The 16,372-nt window shown below is 39.8% G+C and overlaps 1 protein-coding gene across 1 annotated transcript in view; it reads right to left on the bottom strand.

Annotated features, from left to right (window-relative positions):
* Positions 1-13,832: 13,832 nt before the first annotated feature.
* Positions 13,833-16,372, bottom strand: part of LOC147030497 (uncharacterized) — an 80,689-nt gene continuing 78,149 nt past the window's right edge. The window contains exons 3-4 of the mRNA XM_085872098.1: positions 14,222-16,230; positions 13,833-14,132 (exon numbers count right to left, since the gene is read on the bottom strand). Of these exons, the coding sequence (XP_085728224.1) occupies positions 15,981-16,230 (250 nt within the window). The 3' untranslated portion in view covers positions 13,833-14,132; positions 14,222-15,980. The remainder of the gene's footprint in view (positions 14,133-14,221; positions 16,231-16,372) is intronic.

Here is a 16,372-nt window from a genome sequence, read left to right as displayed (position 1 = left end):
CACACACACACACACACACACACACACACACACACACATTGACATATTTTTTTATAGATATACGTTTTTGAAATCATCATTGAAATTTCAACCATAAATAATGCATTTGAGAATGCAATGAAATGACATTGAATGGCATGTTGCTGACACCTGAAGGGTAAAATTAAGAATAACAAAGATTCTCATTTTGCGATTAGTGAGCGTGGTGCTTCAACAGCCATATGGAGCAGTTTTTAATTAAATTAGAAAGTGACGTCACATTACAGCAGGAAGGACTGAGTACACTTAATGAAATATGTTAATTAATTGCAAACGCTTGAAAACATCAAATGTCACAGAAGATACTCTGTAAATGATCTAATTGATTTCTTTCTGCTTAATAATTGCTAGTAATTTACTTTACACCAGACAGTCCATAATTGAATGGGTGAGGTGTGAATGACCCAAGTTAACAATACACAGGTTTCACATCCAGCACAGTAAACTCTCCATAGTGGATCTGTTTAAGTGACACATGAGTTCAAGTCTTTGGATGGTGATTCCGAGCGAAACTAATACTGCCCAGAGGTTCAGTTGTCAGGGTTGTAAACCGAATCAATGCTGATGTAACCTTCTCTATGGGAGCCCCTGACTGCCCATCTAGTCCATTTGACTTGCTTCAGAAGTGCTGAGCTCGTTGTTTGGGGTGAAAAAGTGCAAGTTCGTGTGGATTTACCTGCCATGAATGTGACATTAACACGTGTGGCAAGATAGGTTTTGCTCGGAGATTCATGCTTGTTTAGCGATGCGTCTCGAACGTGTAACGTCCAGAAAGAAAATCTGGTCTTTAAAAACAGCATAAGGAAAATGCTGCATTTACAAAAATAAATAAATAAAATTAACGACAAAATGAAACGAAAATGACACACAAAAATGTAACGACCAAGTGCAATTTAAGCTGGAACGGCCACGTTTACATTTTGTCTCCCACTGATAGGGCCGATCTGGATTCGGACTTGAACTAAAATTTAATCAGTTTGTTCTTGTCGCCGAACCATCTCATCCACAAAGCTTCATCCGAATCGTTCCATAACGTTTTGTGATATCCTGCTATTTTTCGTTTTAGCCTTATCGCCCAATGGTGAGGAATCACTTAAAAAATTGTCGAATCCGGATCCGGATTAAGATCTTCACCAAAGCGAATCAATTCTTCCTTGTAACACACCCAACCTGCCCCCCAAGTTTCGTCTGAATCCGTCCACAACTTTTTGAGATTCTGTGCTATTTGTTGTTTTTGTCCTTATCTCTCAAAGGTGAAAAATCACTGCAAAGATTCTCGGATCCAGATCCACATCCCGATCTTCACCAACATCTAATCATTTCATCCGTGTCACATACCCAAGCTCTCCACTAAATTTCGTCTAAATCAGTGAACAACTTTTTGAGATATCCTGTTCACAAACAAGCAAATAAACAGACAGATAGATAGATAGGGGTGAAAACATCACCTCCTTCCACCTTCGGTGGCAGAAGTAAAAGGCACGATAATGGGTAACAAAATGTGATGAAAGGTAACAAACAACAAAAGGTGATTAAATAGGTAACAGAAAAGAGTAACAACATCGAAAAAGTGATATGACAGAAAAAGTAAGCAATAAATCATAACAAACATTTACATAACTTCACGAACAACAAAGTGTGACGAAAAAGTGATGAAAAGATGTAATAACATTGTTCGAAAGAAGACAACAGCAAAGTGTCTGAAGTGAAAACAAAGCGATAGAGAGTAGAGTTAACAATACAAACGAACAAAAACGTTTGGATAATTTTAAGCCTGGAAAGACAATAAGAATTTAACAAAGCAACAAAGAAACTCACAAAACACAACTGCAAAAGGTCAAACATGAATGAAGCAGAAAAATCTGTTTTCAGTGCTCGATTCACGAGAAGGAAACCAGCTCTTCCCAGCAAACCCCTTAGCAGGTAAAGCATCAATCTGGAGTCTGTTATTAAGTGCGTTTTCACATTCCACCCGCGCTAGCCATGTGTCTATGGACAAGGCTCCGTCTTATAGAGATAATGATCCTAGACAATTAGGACGCAGACCATATATCATCGTGGCAGGCTGCTCCCCCCTCTAAATGGCCTAATTAATTTCACGGAAGGTTACAGCGGCTCTGGCCCCTTTAGCACCGACGGTGTACGTGTAGACACCCGGTGTGGTGCCTCCGTACAGTGGATCTGATTAGAACTAGAAAATTACATCAACCTTTCAAATCACCGCATGTTTGCACCTTCCTTCACAAGTTGCTTTTATGCATTTGCAGGGTGGACATAATGTTGTTTTCTCTTTCGTTCCTACGACAAAGTCGAGCTGCAGTTGTGGTCTGGCCTGTTGGAGCTCCTTCCTGAATGCTGAGCTTACGATACTGAGATTTCAGGTTAAAATCCATCATATGGTGTTGATTTATCCATTGTCGACTAATTTCCATGCAAGTCATGTAAGAGCACACTGCTACCTAATGTCCTTGTCCTGCATGTCAAAGGCAGTGTGTATGGTTGCCGATCCACCCAGCTGACCCCTGACATTAGTTCTCCATTTCCTACTAATGACCTTGGAACTCGTAAAAAAAATCCGCTGATCTCTCATAATGTTTCTCTCCCACATGTGATGTACGAGGGGCGTTCAAAACATTCAAAGAACCGGATGGCGGATGCTTACAATAATCGAAAACATGCCGATGTTTTTTTTTTTTCACTTTAAAATAATTAAGGCCATATATTTTTTGTCTGAAAAGATTTTTCTTAACGTACAATAAATTGTATATATTTCGATGTTTTTGGTATTCCGAAGTCGAGGTTCATATACTACTAGATAGAACACAGATAGGGGAACACAACAGAGGGACACTTGGAGGAAGATTGGGATAAATGGGAGGGGATGGGGGGGGTGAACAAACTAGATACATGCTCAAGCATAGGAAGAAGCAAGCGCAAGGGAAAACCAGAGATGAAACATAAATAGAGCAAGGAAAAAAGGAAAAAGAAGACGAGGGGAGGGGAGAAAACACAACAACCTGGAAAAGAAGGGAAGGGTAAATGAGGCAAGAATGATCATGAGTATAGAAGGGGAATGACCTCATAACGTGGTGGTGAATGGGGATTCTGAAGCCCTGGAGGGGTTTTTTTTATACAGGTTCAAAGGCTTGTGCAGGAACTGCGACACAAATCACGCACACGTGCAGTCAGATACATGAGATAACACTAGACTTGACCTTCACATACACTGGCATAATGGTTGGAACATCCGCTCTGACATGATCTTTCGGTAGTTAAAACCCAGGCTGATTGACCACAGAACAGACTAGAAAATGCACAAACACAGCCACTGAAATTGGTGGAAGTGATATCCCATCCCAGAGTACTCTGGGTACCATAGACATGATCTTTATGACATAGCTTTCTGTCCGCACTCAGCAGGACAATCAAGGACCAATTTCCTCCTCCTCATGTTTGACAACCTATGGGGTTTTTCTGTGCTCTATCCTTTAAATGCTGAGCCTCAAGCAAGTCAGCATCACATACCGTTTTTAAAATCTTTGGTATGACATGGTCGGGGTTCGAACTGTCGACCTCCCTGACTCAGAGTGGACATTATATCCATTATGCCACTAAATCTCGTGAAATATATACTTGTAAGGAACTTCATCCATTGTGGAGGGGCAACTTAGCAGAACAATTGTGCATTTTGTGAGGAAAGCACCAAATTTGGCACACTAGTAGCCTATCATATTATGAACAGATTTGGATATTGGGCCATCTCAAAATTTTTAATGGCAGTGGAAAATGGCTACCACTGCCATCAGCGGCTGAATTTGAGATGGCCCAATATCCAAATCTGTTCATAATATGATAGGCTACTAGTTTGCCAAATTTGGTGCTTTCCTCACAAAATGCACAATTGTTATGCTATATTTAGCTAAGTTGCCCCACGATTGGGCCCTTCCTGCATCGGATGGGAATACTGGGATTGAACAGACTGAGGAAAATAGTTCTCAAGGTGAGGGAAAAGAAGAACAAATAAGTGGAGCAGAGAGCCTGGATTTTGGAAGTTTCATCCAAAGTGGATTACGAACAGGCCACATGTACAATGCAGAAACCTATGAGGGGGGAGTGAGGACAGAGTAAGGTAAGGTCAGAGGGTGCAAGACCAGAAACGAGGCAGTAGAAGACACAGAGACCTTTGACCTGTTTGTGATGTGAAAGTAATAGGCCCAGAGACAAATCTCTCCATCCTGGGAGATTCCACTGATTTTGAGGGTCTTGGTTTCGACAGCATCAAAAAGTGCAAGGTTTGAGGGAGGGGTGCCAGCCCATAGGGGACAGCAGTACTCAATCATGCTGTGGATGATGGTCTTGTAAGTTGTTGAAAGTTCAGATTTGCCAAGAAAATACTATATGACAGAGGATGCCCAGTTGGCAGCTGGTTTTGGAGGCCAATTTGGATATATGGCTTGCCTAAGAGAAAGCAAGGCTTATGGTGAAGCCCAAACGTTCAAGTGACTGAACTCCTTCAGAGCTTTGTTGAGGAAGCAGATGGGAGGTTTCATCAGATAAAAAATTTATATATTTTTGTTTGTATATTTAACCTTAGTATGTTTTGGGTATTTTTAGTACCTGGTGTTTGTTGAATTTTTTTTGAACTATCCTCATCTGTACAAACTATCTGCATCTGTCGGTTTCTGAAAAGATTTGTAGGCCAACATCCAAGTAATTATTTCGCTTGGTGCCATCATGGTGAAAAGTGGACCAAAAACAAAGATTCATCAAATATAATCCAAATCCAAAGATCGTAAACCAAATGTTTAAAAATCCCATCGTCAAAACAATACTCGAGCCAAAGTTTTTACTTGCATAATTACAGCGCTAAATGAACTGATTATAAAGAAAACAAGCTGTACCTGTTTCCTGGTGGAGTCAACCGGAGTTCAGTGGTTTATAAAGACCAGGAAAAAAAAAAAGGTGTTTATGAGGAATGTGATCAACAGCTTAACAATTATGAGACATCCAAAGTGTGTTTTGGTGAAAGTTTCGCTTTACCAAAAGCGAGATTGCAATGATAGATTGTTCTCATGCTTCCATTATTCACAGGCACTTCCTCGCCGGTCAGTGCACCGGTGAGGAAGTGATTGAGGAATTACAAAACCTCTCTCATAAGTGATGGTCCGCAATGGCAAAGGCCTTCATTTCTTCGAGGTTTGCGGGTGTGACGGAAATATGACCTGGCATGAGGATGACGGTTATCGCCCATTCTGTCATGATTCAATTTAAACTGCTCACAAGGTGAACAATGTTTTCTGTAAGTGTGTCATTACCAAACTCTTCTCAAGTCTGCAATGAATTTCGGGAAATGAAACATTCTTTGGAATCCAAAAAAAAACAAAAAACGATTCAATGTTCTGCAGTGCTCTTTGACTCCTGTGATAGTTTGATTACAGATTGCTGTAACTGGAGGTATTTGTGCCTGACGGTCATTGGGAAAAATGTCAAACTTTATGTGCGAAGTCAATATGTTGCATGTACTCGCACCTTTTAATGAGAGCGTACTTTCTCGTCGAATCGGTCTCATAAGTGTGAACATTGTTTTGTGAAAATCGCACAAAAACGGATGTTGAAGTTGTGTGTGTGGTTTATTTATTTATTTGTTTGTTTGATTATTTATTAATTTTTTGGAGCAGACTCTTTGGTCCAGTGGTTTAAGATATTTCTTTCTCCACTGGCTGCTGTAGCTTCTCTTACCAATCCACATTTGGGAAGCATGTCATGTATGTTAAACATTCCCTCAACATAAGATGAGGAAGGCCTTCACTCCACGATGGACTAAAATATGCTTTGGAGGTGGAGGTGGGGATGGTGGGAAGAGGGGAGGAGGAGGGTTGTTGACTTTGTCTTTAGGCAATTCTCCCTCTTTTTTTTTTCCACTTCAACTTCATGAACGTATTTTATAAGACTGGACGTCATAATATAATCTGAGATAAATACGAACTTCAGTGAAGAAATTTCCCCCAATAAATTGTTTGTGGATAACGATTCCATCAATGTTGACAATGAGTTTAACGGTATCCTCAACCAGTTGTGGTCTTTTGTACCACAGTCACGTGAAATTCTGGGAGATACTTTTTTGTATTTCTCTAAAAAAAAAAACATTTCACTGTTGAAAATTAATTAGCCATTGCCAAAAAATACAGAATAATATCACATGATATAGGCATATGAGCCACTTGCTTGTTTTATCCCATGTGCTGCCAATTCAAGTAATTAGCCTTGAGAAGTGAAATGTGGTACTCACGAGTGCTGAACCTTTTTGACATTCTGGACTCCAAAACTATCAGACCTGTGCATTGACTTACACAAAACGTCTTCATCGTGGCATTCGTTCTTGCAGCGGATTCAGCCATCACAAAGCCCTGGGCACAAAGTCAACCAAACACCATTTTATAGTGAACAGTAGGGCATTCTCTATTTCAGCCTCCCTCAGCCCCTCTTTACCCAACCCACCCTTCAACTGCTCCCTAAGCCCCCAATCCTTCACTCTCATCCTCCCAACCCATGCTGAAATAAATCCTGTCTTGTTTGCTGAAATTTTGCAGTTTTCACAACTCTGGCATTGCTGTTAGCTGAAGCTACCACGATTGTCAGTTCTGTTGTTCCCTTTATTCTGGAGCCAAGATGCACAATAGTCTCCCGTCAGAAAGCTTGCACCTTCAAGGTCTCTTTCGGGACCACATGTCAAGTTGAGACAGAATAATCCTGCCGCTGCTGAAAGCCTGCCTATTGTGGTGTATAAATGGTCCATGCAGTTGTCAATGGAAGGAATAACTCAGACCATTGAAAATTTAATTCCCCTTATCAGAAGTCAGACCCAAACATTCGACCCTGCTTTCAAGAAAGCCCTATCAGCATTGGCCACCGCACAATAGGCTCCACTGTTTGTCGGGTACAGACCTGGGCCCACCCAGCTGACCCCTGCCATTCTCCTCGCATTCCCAGGCACTTTCAACAGAGGCAGTCTCTGGCTGCACTCCCATGAGCGATGGGCACCATGACCAACCCCCTCATGGGGCATGGTTTCTTGGCCTAGCACGATGCAATGGTGATCCTGTCTGACTTTCCTTGTTTCTCAGTCACTCTGTTTCTTTGTGCGCTTCATTTGAAAGGAAGCTAAGCTAAACTTCAAAAAACTGAGAATTAAAAAGAACTTCAAAAAACTGTCGTCATCATCATCAAAATTTTCACTTCATATACTTAAACAGAAATGTGCAATTAATATATAAATGGAACATTTCATTTCCCAGAAACATCAGCAGAGGCAGCCAAATCTCACCTTTCTGGACCTATAATTGGCTATTTTGATCACATGATTTTTCACAGCCATAATGACATGCTTTTCACAGCCAATCAGAGACCAACAAAGCAAGATGGTCGCTTCCACAAAAAAATTATGTATTTTTGTTATTTTTTTTTTTCAAACGAGTCAAAATAAAAATGAATAGTTGAGTTACAGGAAGGTATGGGTAGATTTTATCATTATGTGCATGGTCTAACATATAATGGTGATTAATTACTATAAAGTTATCCAGTTTGATCAAGTCGTGTCTCACTTCTGGTTACATTGATGATCAGATTTTTCCAAGCATCCCCATACGTCAATGCTTCCGAAAGCTCTGGTAGAGACAGCTTCGTTGTAACCTTAAACCCATCCATCCACTACATCCAAGGTCTGCTTCTTAATCTTCTTCCAAAACCCTAGCCAGCATGGTTGACTTCTCAAGATTCGTTTTCTGCACACATGATGTGTCCAAAGTATGACAGGTTCGGTTTTAGCATCAGCACTTCGAATGCAGCTGGTTGTTTAATTTCTTCAACCATTGATTTGTTTATTACCTCCGCCACTGAAAATTAATATATAAGTTAATTTTCAGTTTCTCTTTCTTTCTTTCAGTTTAACCTTTCTCACCAGAAAGGTGAGGTCCATAAATACATTAATTTTCATCCCTTTCTGTCTGTTACTTGCAAAATTGAAGATATTTAAAGTACAGATACATGACAGAAGTAAATAGACACCATGATTTTTAAAAGAATATAGTTTTTGAACAGTTGAAGAACATTTGATCCATTTTAATTCATTCACGAGTATTTGGTAGACTTGCCATTTGCAGATTTCAATGCTTTTCCTCTTTCAGGCAAAAAACTAACGAGTTCTGAATTTTTCTCTTGTGTGATTTCTGCCCAGGATTCATACAAAAGGTTCGGCAATTCTGCCCATGATGTTGGTTTCCTGGAATTTTTTTCCGCACAGCTGGATCCAATCGGGCCCAGAGGTGTTCAATGGGATTCATATCAGGAGACTGACTTGGCCATGGAAGTCACTTGATCCCATTTCTATCCTGCCATTCTTGTGGTCTTTTTTGTGGTGTGGCATGGAGCTGAAATCTTCCATGAACAGTGTTGTTTTTAACCATCTGACCAGTGGAGAAGACAGAGAGACGTCCATCCTCAAGGATAGAAATGTATATCGTTGATTGGATGTTGGCGACACACTCCACAAGCTCTGACGGACCAGCGCTCCAGATTTCTCCCCACACCATCACTGAATAACCGCCGTGTTTAACAGTTGGCCGCAATCGGTTCAAAGAGAACTCTTTAATGGGAAGTCTCCAGACCCGTACGTGTCCACTTTCAGAAAATTGAGCAAATTGGGACTCATCAGAAAAATGACAGTTTGCCAAAACTCCAAGGGTCTGGTGGCCATCTCGTCAGCCCACTTCTTTCTCCTTTGAATGTCGGCTCGTCTAAGAAGAGGTTTTATCCGAGCTTCTCTCCGATCGTAGCCCAGTTGATGAAGGTACCGCTTGGCAGTTTTTGAGCTAACTTGGACCTCCTCTGCAACATCTGCTTCCTTGCAATGGGGAGTTTTCTCAATGGACTTCTTGACAGCTTGAAGACACCTTTTTGAGGGCCCAGATCGACCAGAATGAGAAGCTGTGGATTCCTTGCCTTCGCTGGTGAATTGCACACTCACCCGGTTGACCGTAGAACGTGGAATGCCAAGGTTCTGAGCTATCTGATGCTTGGTGACTCCACCTTCTGAATCGCCCACAATTTGTCCTCTTTGAAAATCGCAAAGGTCATGTGCTCCCTGGGTTTGAGGCATAGTTAATTGTCTTTCAAGACCGAGGAACTCGTTTCTGAAAATATATAGTTGAATATGAGTGCAAATCGCTGGGTAAAACTTGCTTGATACAGATGAAATGATAAAATTTAAGGTGTCTATTTACTTCTGTCATGTCTGTTTATTGGTTAGTCGATTTTGATATTTTGTCTGTCTGTCTGTTTGTCACCTACAGGTCACAATTTCAACCGATCTTCAAGAAACTTCACCACATGGTAGAGGTTGTCAAAAGTAAGAAGCCTATTGATTTTGAGGTCAAAAGGTCAACATAGGCCGAAGGTCAACATCTTAGGTGAGATTTCTAAAATCCTCAATTTTCATCTGATTGACTTGAATTTTGAAGAGGATAAATATTTCAGGTCGCTGAATTCAACCAACAAATTATTTTTGAGGTCAACATGGACCAAAATGTTAACATTGGCCCAAGGTCAACAACGAAGGTGGCATTTCTAAAATCTTCAATTTTCATCCGATTGACTTGAAATTTGAAGATAAGTTGTACTTTAGATCAATGAATTCAAGCAGCTAATGATTTTTGAGGTCAACATACGCCCAAAGTCAAAAACTAATGTGGTGTTTATAAAATCCTCAATTTTCATACAATTGACTTGAAATTTGAAGAGAGTTTGCACTTCAGGTTCCTGAATTCAACCAGCCAATTAGTTTTTTGGTCAATATGAACCAAAAGGTCAACATAGGCCTAAGGTCAATAACTATTTTTCTCAATTTTCATCCTTTTTCATCATTGAGTGTCCACTTTGATGGCTGACGAGATGGCCACCAGACCCTTGGAGTTTTGGCAAACTGTCATTTTTCTGATGAGTCCCAATTTGCTCAATTTTCTGAAAGTGGACACGAAATATTTCAGGTCACTGAATTCAACCAGCATATTATTTTTGAGGCCCAATTTATTTTTTATGGATTTTGTAAGTATCGTACTCTGCACGACATCTTCTTCTTGTTACTTGCAAAATCTAAGATTTTTCAAGTGTATTGGTCAGTCGATTTTGTTATTCTGTCTGTCTGTTTGTTGCCTTCAGGTCACAATTCTAAACTGATCGTCATGAAACTTTACCATATTGTCAAGGTAGTCTCAACTGAGAAGCCTATTGATTTTGAGGTCAATGGTCATCTTGAGGTCAAATTTCTGAAATCGTCATTTTTCATCCGATTGACTTGAAGTTTGAACAAGATTTGCATATTGCGTCACTGAATTGGGAAACCAACTATTTTTGAGGTCAAAGGTCAACTCAAGGTCAAACTTCTAAAATCATCAAATTTTATTTGAAAATTTGACCATTTTCATCCGATTGACCTGGGGATTAAATCGCAATTGCATAGTACATTAATGAATTGGGAAGCCAACTATTTTTGAGATCAAAAGGTCAAAGGACAACTCAAGCTCAAACTTCAAAAATCATCAAAGTTCATCTGAAAAACCATCAATTTTCATCTGATTAACCTGAAAATTAAGCAGCAATTGCATAGTGCATCGCTGAATTTTAAAACAAACTATTTTTGTAGTCAAAAGTCAACTCAAGGACAAACTTATAAAACCATCAATTTCAATCTGAAAAATAATCAATTTTCATCTGATTTACCTGAATTTTGTTTAAGATTGTGAATTTTAATGTTAATGAAATGGAAAATTTGATGTATCCATGGCAACCTTTGGAGAGGAGGTGGATTTTGCAAATATCGTGCTCTGCATGATGTCTTTTTCTTGTTTGTCTGTTTGTTTGTTTGTGTGCAGAATATCTCAAAAAGTTGTGGACGGATCCGGATGAAATTTTGTGGACAGGTTGATTGTATCACAATGACGAACTGATTAGATTTTGGTGAAGATCTGGATCGGGATCCGGCTACTACAGTTTTTTTTAAGTGATTCTTCAACATTGATAGATCGGGACAAATACAATATATAGCACGATATCTCAAAAAGTTGTGGATGGATTTGACCGAAACTTGGTGGACACATTGGGTGTGTGACAATAAATAATTGATTCGATGTTGGTGAAGATTCTCATCCGGATCCAGATCTGATATTTTACAATTGATTCTTCACCAATTTGGCCATACTCATGCCACTGGAACATGTTTCTCCCATTCGGTGTATTTGACTAAGTTGAAAAAAGCAGGATTTAAAGGAAAATGGGGATTGTCATATTTGAGCTGCTGGATGCAGTGCTCCTCACTCAAACAATGGTAACACATCCCCACTAAACCGTGTATTTGTTTGCCTTTGTTCTGTAGTGACCTGCTTTCCAAGACAGAGCATGCGTAAACCTTTCCTGGCCCGACCTCACGTAACTGTATCATAGCGAGTTCTGATTGGTTGCATGACATAGACTTGAGTACGAATGGGAAGAGGTCTTTTAGAGAGCAAACTGTTAAGCTGTGATTGGTGATTCCTGGAATTTTAGAATCGATTCTATTCCGAGTACTTTTTTTATTTCTAGTATACAATCGAATTGAGTACTTTTTTCCTTTTATTTTCTGAGGGTCTGGGTGGGGGGTGGGAATGATTACATAAGACTGATGCTGATGGTGGAGGGGTCGGAGTGTTTTCTTTGAATCATCAATCTTTGTTTTTTAATGGAAAGAGCAGTAAAAAGTTGGATCGAGGCTCATTAGGAATCATCACTAATTTTACAGAAACCAATGATTCAAAAATTTAAACAACACAATGACCTGTATGTAATCAATTATTTAACTTTAAAAATAAAAATCTTCCTGACTTATCTCAGGAGTTTTAAGGTGCAACTCACTTTGTTTACAAACAAGGCAAACATGAAGACCAAGGAGCTTTTCAAAGAAGTCATACCTAAAGTGGTGGTGAAGCATTGTTCAGGAGAGGGTTTTAAGAAGATTTCACACTCACTCGTTATTCCTTTGAGTATGGGGAAATCCATCATTAAGAAGTGAAAGATATATTATACTCCACACATACTACCCATATCAGGTCAACCATCCAAACTCAGCAACTTGGGCAAGCATGAAACTGGTTTGGGATGTCACAGTAAATCCGTCAATGACTTTGAAAGATCTGCAAGGCTCTATGTCCGAGATGGGGTTAGTGTTCATCAATCAACAATATCCCATTCCCTTCACAAAGCTGGCCTCGATGGACTGGTGATAAGAAAGAAGCCATGACTGAAAAAGTTGCATCTAAAAGCTCAAATGGAGTTTGTGTAAAATCATCTTCATGAAACAGTAGGCCTGCAGAGAAAGATTTTATGATCGGACGAGACATAAATTGAACTTTTTGGTCTAAATTCAAAGCAGTACAACTTGTGCAAGACGAACACAGCACATCACCCAGTCAACACCGTCCCAACTGCCCAGCATGGTTGTGGCATCATCATGCTATGGGGCTGATTTTCATTGTCAGGGATTGCCAAGCTTGTCAGGATAGAAGGAACAATGGACGGTACAAAGTACAGGAGAATCCTTGAGGAAAACCTACTTGAGTCAGTCATGAATCTGAAACTGGGTTGGAGATTCACATTTCTGCAGCACAATGATCCGAAGTACTGCACTGGAGTGGCTGAATACGAAGAAAATCAATGTTCTTGAGTGGCCCAGTCAAAGTATGCCTTTTGTTGGCTTAATGGTGCGGGGTGGCATGCTTGGGATCCGAGGGTCCTGAGTTCAAATCCCGCTCAGCTGTTGAATTAATACCAGGTGGGGTTAACTTGGCCTGTCATCCTTCCGAGGTCGGCAAAATGAGTGCCAGCTTGCTGGTATACTGTGTTGGAGTGGTGACCCGTCCAGGATTGTGCTCAATAGCGAAGGAGACTGCTTAAACAGCAACAACTCTCTGCACAGAGTACTCTGCACACCCAGTCAAAGTCCTGATTTAAACCCAATTGAACATTAATGACGACACTTGAAGATTGCAGTCCATCGACGATTCACATCAAACTTGTCAGAACTGGAACAATTTTCACTTGAAGAATGGCCAAAGATGTCACCATCTCACTGTGAAAAGCTTGTGGAGACCGACCCAAAAAGATTCATCACAGTCATTGCTGTAAAAGCTGTTTCCACCAAGTGCTGACACAAGGGGTGAATGCTTTTACAACCAGTGAATTTTGATGTGTACACGTTTTTTGCAGGTATTCCTGACATGTATATACACTCCTTCAGCCATAACCGTGTTTCGTTTGATCTCTTCAGTTATGAATAAACAAGTTCATTTGTAAAAATTGTTTCTTCATAATTAATAATTCATCTAAATGTGGCATTATTGGTAGCGGGTGAATTATTTTGCATGAAACTGTCGATATTATTTACAAGAGAAGAGATTTTATATTTATTTTATTCACAGGAATTACAAAAGACACAACTCACAATCAAATAAGAAAATGAAGCCCATCCCTAACCCTCACATTAAAACCCAAACCCTAACACCCCAAACCCATCCCTAACCCTCACATTTAAACCCAAACCCTAACACCCCAAACCCTAACACCCCAAATCCATCCCTAACCCTCACATTAAAACCCAAACCCTAACACGCCAAACCCTAACACCCCAAACCCATCCCTAACCTTCACATTAAAACCCAAACCTGAACCTTCATACCCCAAACTCAAACCAAACCCTAACCCCAACCTTCACACGCCAAACCCAACTCTAACCCCAAGATCATAAATCATTTTTACACAATTTCTTTGAAAAAACAACTCGACGAATTATGATTTTTTTAAACGGTTTAATATGTTTTTTTTTGAGCAGTTCAATAATAATACAAGGTCAATACAGTTTTTCAACTCAACAAAGTTTTTGTTTTTTTCTTCCAGTTCCATCTTAAGAATGAAGTTTCAGTTGTTTCAAGTTTGAAGAAGTGGAAAGGAAGAGATATATTGTAAATTTGTCTCAGGAAATCTCAGGTCTTCCCAGCACTTTCTTGATATTGCTGAAAAAGAATAAATAAATAAATACATTACATGTCTAATATCGAATTAAATAATACATAACCATTAATTTTTAATCAACTAAACTTACCACTCATCAAGCACCATCCAACCAAGAATGACATGGATAGATTGGTTTAGATCTCCAAAGGTCTCCAAGATAGAACTCATTTTTCGAGACTCCAAGGTAGGTCTCATATTTTGAGCCATCAAGGCAGAACTCGTTTTGTGGGTCTCTGCACACACATCAGCAAAGGGCAGTGAAAACCACTATATATCACCGCATTCATAATGTTCATCATTTTAAATACCTTCTGACACAATCCTGGAAACACTGTATTATCTCCATCGGTTTCCGCATTCCAGTTCAATTTCCTTTTCTTTTTCCTTCAATTTCACATCTTGATTTTCTTCATCACAAAGTCCCACTGGATTTTAATCTAAGTTTTTCAAACAATTAATTTTAATACAGTAAAAGTTTCAAATTGAAAAAAGCTGAACTTGCAACTCATCGGAAAAGGCGACGTTTCGGGAAGAATCCACTCGACTTGGTCACGGCAGATGAGGAAATGAGGAAGAAGCTGGAAAACTGCCACGTGACATCCAACCTGCTTTGATTTAATTAATTTTAATGATCATCCAGTTGTACACAATGAATTATATACTGATACATTAACACTCATTCCAGACTTTCACCAACTGGATGATCTTTTTGGTTCTTGTCTGGCTAAGAGTACAGCAAAATATTCGTTTGTTCCGAACACTTCTGAGACACAGACAGAATGCGACACGATGGGGATGAAGAACATATAGTTTATACAAAGTTTGGAATAATTTGTAATGTAAGGCAAGAATCTTGGCAACTTACGTTCCAACCGGTAGGATGGTTTCATTCGAGGGTTGGAGGGGAGTTAACGAGCACCTCTTCTGAAGAGTCTTCGGAAAAAAAACAATAAAAATATAAAACATTAAATACATTTATAGTTTCATCAGTTTGATCACTTGTTCAGGAAAGTGCAGAGAAGGGAATGCACTGATGGAACAGGTAAGGACGAAAAGGTGAATAATCCAGTCGAGGGGAGTTAAACTTCTTGTGAATTCTCTTCCATCGCGATGACAATGTCAATAAGTTACCTTCCGACCAAAATTATAATTACAATTATCTCCACAATTAAGAACATTCTTCTTCGTAGAAGGAAGTATTAACAGCAATGTCTATAAAAGAACAAGGGCCAAAATGTAGTTCAGCTTAACGTCCCGATCTTGGGGTTCGCTGTGTTTGCACCGAGTGTGTTCACCCCAATTGCCCCCAAAGTATTGAAGAGTGCTTACCTGTTGAAGGTCCTGCACATGGTATGACCCGTCAACACCATGCTGCTTCTGTTGTTGCTGTTGCTCCATTAGACCCTGTTGACCCTGAAGACCTTTCGACCCCATATGACTCTTTAAACTCCGATAGATCCTTTGATCCCTTTGACATTTATACCCACAGATCCTTAAGACCCGTTGAGACCCCATAGACCCATTTCAATCCCTTTTTGTTTTTTAGAGCCCGTATAACCTTTACACCCTTTGAACTGCTTCGACCCCTTTAGAACCCTTGAAACAAACACCACCCAAACATCAAAATTGTCTTTTTGCAACACAGACTACTCTTTTCGACAGGTGATGTGCAAACTCTACCGACTCAGAGGGTGGTTAAACTGTGCTAATGACCTTATCTAATCGAAAACTAGTTGGAAAAACTAAAATGAAAAAAACTATCACTAAAATGAAATCAGATTCCTGGAAGTTGTAAAACACAAAATAGAGCCTCTACCCCTCCTCCCTCTCCCTAGTGTTCCCTGTCCTCAATTAGAATCGTCATCGGAATAAACACATTCGTCATCTTCATCGTCACAATCACATCCATCGTCATTGTCACAATCACATCCATCGTCTCCATCGTCACAATCACATCCATCGTCATTGTCACAATCACATGCATCGTCTCCATCATCACAATCACATTCCTCATCTTCTGAATCAAATCTGTCATCATCTTCCACATCTTTATCCTCCCCATCAGGCTCATCTTCTCCATCAACTTTCTTGTCCTTTCTGTGAACACACAAGAATAACCAGAACTTCGTTGTAGAGAACATTTCTCTGTGTAGCACAAATGTATCAATCAGAGGACCACCAGAGATATAAGCTCCAATAACAACATATTCATCAGTGGAGAGGTCCATCGGGATCATAG

This window comes from Eptatretus burgeri, chromosome 3, assembly GCF_056783735.1.
Source record: "Eptatretus burgeri isolate ZD-2024b chromosome 3, Ebu_testis_v1, whole genome shotgun sequence".
Classification (NCBI taxonomy): Eukaryota; Metazoa; Chordata; class Myxini; order Myxiniformes; family Myxinidae; genus Eptatretus; species Eptatretus burgeri.
The sequence above is the reverse complement of the archived record's forward strand: the minus strand, read 5'-3'. Positions and strand labels throughout refer to the sequence as shown.